Source organism: Tinamus guttatus, unplaced genomic scaffold (genome assembly GCF_059628265.1).
Source record: "Tinamus guttatus ecotype Peru unplaced genomic scaffold, ASM5962826v1 Tinamus_guttatus_pri_ptg000530l, whole genome shotgun sequence".
NCBI classification, from domain to species: domain Eukaryota; kingdom Metazoa; phylum Chordata; class Aves; order Tinamiformes; family Tinamidae; genus Tinamus; species Tinamus guttatus.
Window position 1 is genome coordinate 5864467 of NW_028289064.1, and position 5719 is coordinate 5870185.

Consider the following 5719-nt stretch of genomic DNA (forward strand, 5'->3'; position numbering starts at 1 on the left):
GCGGCCGGTCCGCGGCTCCCGCCCGCGGCGCCTCCGCCGCGAAACGAGACGCGAGGGGCGCCCCAGCCCGCGGCTCCGCGGCCCGCGCAGGCGGCCACGGCCCTGCGCGCCGCAGGGGCAGGAGCGCCCGCGCGGCCACAACCCAACCACAGGGAAAAACATATATTAAAAAAAAAAATAACAAGAGTGAATAAACTTTATTAGACCCCCTCCCAGAAAAAATAACCTGTGACAAATACTCATTAATAAGTACACAAAATAAACAATGAAGGAATGCTTTACTAGAGCTAACAATTTCTACCACGGGTTAATTTTCACAAAAAAATGGCGTGAAAAAAGAATGGCATAAATCTTCGCAAAAAAAAAGATTTTGCTTAATTCACCTCCATTAAAAAAAAAAAAGCTTCACATCACAACATGTAAATAGAGATGAAAGACATTTGTCATTTCGCAGCCCATCTTAGGAGTCAGAGTACTCCACACCACAGGCTGACACCTTCCATCACAGCTGAGTTGCTCTTTCGAGGGTTTTTGCAGCATCTTTTAGTTTTCCAACTAAATCCTAAGAGAAAAAAATATCGTATCAAAATACACTGCAAGAGGTCAGCTAATAGTAGAACATTATATTATTTTATGCATCAGGGCAAGGCATAGCACAGTAAATCACAAGGAAATGTTGACTGGTATAATGCTAGAAAGACAAGTAACTGCACATTTTACAAGAACACAGTAAAAGTTGAGGGAGATTGAGGGAAAACACTATTTAATACTGACTAATTGACTAGAAAAAATAAAGTATTCAAGTAAAAAACACTTATCGGCACTATTATGATGGTCCATGCCAACATTTGGTCAACTCATTTAAATCTTAAACACATTTCTAAAATTATTAAAATTGTTTTGAGTGCCATTTTATACTAGGACCATCGTCCAGTCAAAGTATGCCAGATTCCACTAAGTGAGAAAACCAAAACATTTATTTGCAAGTAAAAGACAAATCTGGAGAAACACATCAAAAAGTAGTTTTTTTGGTAGTCTACTTCAGTATAAATCTGAAGTGTTCCTATCCCCTTGTCTCTACCACCATTCCCCCAGAATTTCGCCACTTTCAGTCATTACAATACTTCTATTGTTCAGTTACACATTTAAACCGTTAAGTGAAGATCAACGTTTGTTTCAGTACATTTCTTTCATGACATTAACACCATTGAAGAGCCTTCAGCTCATTCACTATTTTTAATCACCATATATATTTAACTCATTGAGCAATTTTGCTTAATAATTTCTCAGTGGCTCGGGAAGCGAGTATCATAAAAATGAAAGAAATACAGATAAAAAAAAAAACAGAAAACAGATAAAATATTAATATAGGCAGAGAAAGCTATATCCATGTAACTAAAAACAGTTTGTACACAACTTTATTTGAGAAGGCAAAATGACCATATCCAGACAATGTTTTGTCTAAGGTTTTCTTCTACCTTCCCAGTTCTGGATATTTTTCTGATAACAGTTTATAAATTTTCAATTTGATTGACAAACAATGATGATGGAAAGAAGTACCTGTAACTGCTCCATCGTGCAACTAAAGCTAACATCTGGGTGTGATTCTGAATCACTGTTCTGAGGAGGAAAAAAAATCCGTTTTATTAAAAAATGACAAGATACTGCATTTTTTTCATTTAAGGGTACAGGGCAAGGTGGGTAGACAGTACCTCCACATTTAAGGACACCAAATAGGACGGTTGGTAAGTTTTATGAAGTTGATTGGTCTAAATTAAAAAAAAAAAAAAGTCAGCTTTTGATCAAAATAGACCAGAGAAACACACAATGTGTTAAGATTACCTTGATCTGATATTCCAAGCGCCAAGACACATCAGTTATATGGAGAGGAGATCTGCCTATGCTGAAAAACACAATACTTGTATGTACCTACACTAAAAGTCAATTTCCTAAAGTTGCCCATCAATAAAGTCAAAAACTTTTTTTTCTGATATTTGTAAAACTCAATAAAAAGTTCAAAAAGTTACTTAAGAGCAGACTACTGAAAGGAGAAAAGAAAGTTCCAACAGTTGTTTTATAAAGTCTGCTAATAATTTAAAGAAAAAAAAAACTGTGAGCAATATTTGTTACTTCCAACACTTAAAGTACCTCTGCATGTTGTACAGGACACTTTTAAAGTAGTTCTAACTAAAAATACCTTTGCTGACAGACTGACTTACCTTCCCAATAGGATTTCCAAGGCATCCTTGTTTTTCTGGGAAAAAAAAAAAAAACTACTAGACTCAAATAATTTGTTACCAGACAGGGAAGGGGTGGGAGGGGGGGGGGAGAAAGGGGAAAAGCATGGTAAAACTGGCTTGAAAACCTGATATTCGGTGCAAAATTCTTCTATTCTTTCTCTGTCCAATTTACAGTCTTCTAGACACGCGCTGGAGACAAGAGGATTTTATGTATTTTTGTGAACATGAAGCCAGCAGCCCAGCTCGCGGCTCGTAGCAGGCACTCGAGGGCGCAGGCAGCTTCAAAGCGGCGGTACCTTATAGCGGGTTTGTCGGCGTTGTGCTTGGCTGCCTCCAGAACACACGTCGCGGCTGCCGCGTGGCACTGCTTCAGCACCGCCGGGTCCACGTCCTCCAGGTCCGGATCGTCTAAAACAAATGAATTACTCGTGACACACTTTTGGTGGTGTTGGCTTTTTTTTTTTCTTGCGTTTTCCTCGAAGTCCCGGCGTGTGTCTGTGAGGGCTCCCTCTCGCCCTTGGCGCGGTTTCTTTCCGCCAGACTTCAAAGCCAGGCACATCTGAGGTTTCAGAGCGCGAGCGCGGGGCAGGCAGGTAAGTGGCAAGAAAGAAGAAAAATAGAAAAGCGACAAGAAAAGGGCGAGGAGAGGGTTACGTGAGCGGCGAGCGCCGAGCCCGAGCGGGGGGACCCAGCGCCGCGCGCAGCTTCGGCGCCTTCCCCTTTTAAAAATACAGGAATTAAATAAAAAAGGGGGCAGCGCGAGGGGACGGCGCTTTGCCCTGCGCGCGGTCCCAGCGCCCGCGCGGAGGCTCCGCGGCCGCTCCCTCCCCGGGGCGCGCAGGGGCCCGGCTCTGGCTGCGCGGGACTTCAGCGCGCCGGAGACGCGCGGACAAGCCCACGGCACGCGCGGACAGCGCTGCGCGGACACGCACACACATATATATATGTATATAGATACATATATGCGTGCAGAAATACGCACATATATATGCAGTGACATGCAGCGGCCGCCACACAGCGGCAGCCCCGGCCCGCGGCCCAGCCCCGCAGGCCGCGCGCGCCGGCGGCACCGCGCGGAGCCGCGCGGAGCGGCACGAGCCGCACCGAACCGCGCCGGGCCGCGCAGGCGGCCTCGCCGCGGCGCTCCGCGCGCGGGCGCGCGGCCCCTCGCGCGGGGCGGCGCGTGCGCGCTTACCGAGGCCGTGGTGCGGCGCGTCGGGCCCGGGCAGCAGCGCGCGGAAGGCGGCGCGGAGCAGCGCGGAGTAGGCGCGGCGGGGGACGCGGCGCGGGTCGCCCAGGAGCCGCCAGCCGCGCTGCGCCGCCGCCGACAGCTCCATTGTGAGCCGTGACCTTCGACACCGGCACGTGACGCGCGCGCAGCTGATCGCCGCGCGGGGCGGGGCCGCCGCGGCGGGCGGGAGGGAGCGCGAGGCGCCGCCGCGGCCGCCCCGCGTCCACGCGCGTCCCGGCGCCCACGCGGCCGCCGCGCGGCTCCCCCCGGCCGGGGGGGGGCGTGCGGGGAGCCCCACGCGCTGCCGTTTCGCGCGCGCGGGCTCCGCAGAGGCGCGCGGCGTGGGCTCCGCGCGGTCCGCGCGGAGCCCACGCCGCGCGCCTCTGCGGAGCCCGCGCGCGCGGGTCCGGCCACGAAGCGACGTCGCTCCCGGGTCGGTTCCTCGCGGCTGCGGCTCTGGTTGCTGGCGGGCAGGAGCCGCCGCGGCAGGTTGCAGAAACTCGCCAGCGCTCGCTTTATTGCCCGGGAATTCTCAGCGGTGCTTATGGTTCTTGTTAGAGGCGTGGGGAGCTCTGCAGCTTGTGCAGGAGCCTGCGAAATAAAACCCTGAAGTGGCAGAAACCTGCTGTCTATTCAGTCAGAAAGCCACGAGTAGAACTGCATCACTTCACCAGTCTTTTTATATTTAAGTATATATATGTGTGTGTCTATCATTAGATACGTGTATCAAATGGTATTTTTTTCCATACAGCTATGACTAGCTGACTTGGGAGCATAGACTCAGGACAGTTATTTAATTAAGACTGCTGTATCACTTTGGCAAAGGCATTGCACCTTCTGACATATAAACATTGATGTGGACTAAGATAGTACAGACTTTACTGATGATTCAGTAAAGACATACAGAGTTTTTCTAAAGACAACTCTGTGTTAAGCTATCAAATTCCTGATGTGAGGCATTACTCAGTTAATGTTTATTTATATATTTAAATATTGTCAAAATCCCCCAGACATTTTTAATGTAATATTTTATGTGGAAGCAATGAAATGGCATGGATCAGCTATGGACCAAGTTAGGTGATTGATTGAATAATATTTAGGTAAAGGCCTTTTGATATTACTTGAATTGTGATAGATAAAACCTCTGAATAAAAACAACTGGAAGTGTACAAAATATTTAAGATACTGTGTTTTCCTCTCTGTCTTGCTATTCTAAATAGACAACATAATTAATGTATAATTTAGCCTTCTCTGAACCAAGTTCTGCAGAACATTTCATAAAGGGCAACTCAATATTGAAATATGTTCAACTTAAAAAAAAAAAAGAGTAGGAGCTGAAGGCCCCTTCCAGCTTTTGTGATTTTGAAATCACATTTATGCATTGTTAAAAATACATTCTTTTCTGTAGAAAGATGTATCTCAGAAGTTAATGATATGTAACAGAAAACACAAACCAGAGCTAAAACAACTGAGTTTCTACTTCTGAATATGTAAAATAATAGAAAAAGAGAGAAGAGTATTTTTCTTCTCTAACGTATTAAATGTTATCGGTAATACGAAATCAGAGAGAGAGTCCATTGCCATTAAATTAACAAATAGTGACTCTATCCTGCTGCTTTGGCTGTGTGCTGACCTGTGCTGCAGCCCATTTGTAGGTGGACGACGGTGCTGGTGCTGTCAGAGGACCGGGCTCCTTACTAGAAAAGAGCTTTGAATTTGCCATTTTAATTTAATCTGAACTACTCAAGGTAATTGGCTGGTAGGGGATTTAATTGGAAAGCTGTTAGGAATTTTGTGTTCATATTTATATTCATCCTTTCGACTAATTATAAACAGCCATCTGAGAGCTTGGTCCTGCTGCTGAAGCCAGTTAAAATTTTGTCCCAGTAGGAGTGATAACATGAGGTTTTATCAGTATTTGAATCTCATGAATTCATCGTTGGATTTTTTTTCATTCCTCTCTTTCTGTGGTATTGTACATGTTTTCTGTCTGCGTGGCAGTGTTTGCAGATTCCTCAATGTTGATGCGATATCTGGGTAGTCAGGGCATTGGGACTAGAGAGTTTCCTGGCACTCTGGGTTGCCCAGTTGCTCTGTGGTACAAACAGGAGTTTGTTTGCTAACTTTGTATGCTTTTATCATGCCCCAATTGGAGTAAAAAAGAAAATTACAGTGACTGCAGGATCAGGCCCTTAATCCTTCTCTACTGCATATGTATACCATATATTAGGCCTCATGATTTGAGGAA

The 5719-nt window shown here is 46.2% G+C and overlaps 1 protein-coding gene across 1 annotated transcript; it reads right to left on the bottom strand.

Moving 5' to 3' along the window:
- Positions 1-451: 451 nt before the first annotated feature.
- COMMD3 (COMM domain containing 3) lies at positions 452-3599 on the bottom strand. The gene is made up of 8 exons (XM_088533985.1): positions 3453-3599; positions 2537-2665; positions 2366-2429; positions 2220-2254; positions 1843-1903; positions 1713-1769; positions 1561-1620; positions 452-562 (listed from the first exon to the last, which is right to left on the bottom strand). The coding sequence occupies exons 1-8, from the start codon at positions 3575-3577 to the stop codon at positions 503-505; spliced, it is 591 nt and encodes a 196-aa protein (XP_088390111.1). The 5' UTR covers positions 3578-3599; the 3' UTR covers positions 452-502.
- Between the last annotated feature and the right edge of the window lie 2120 nt (positions 3600-5719).

Coding starts and splice junctions, on each gene's coding strand:
- COMMD3 (XM_088533985.1), bottom strand. CDS start 3,577: ATGGAGCTGTCGGCGGCGGCGCAGCGCGGCTGGCGGCTCCTGGGCGAC. Junction 2,666..3,452: donor CTGCTGCCCGGGCCCGACGC/GCCGCACCACGG, acceptor GTGTGTCACGAG/TAATTCATTTGTTTTAGACG. Junction 563..1,560: donor GCACGATGGAGCAGTTACAG/GTACTTCTTTCC, acceptor TTTTTCTCTTAG/GATTTAGTTGGAAAACTAAA.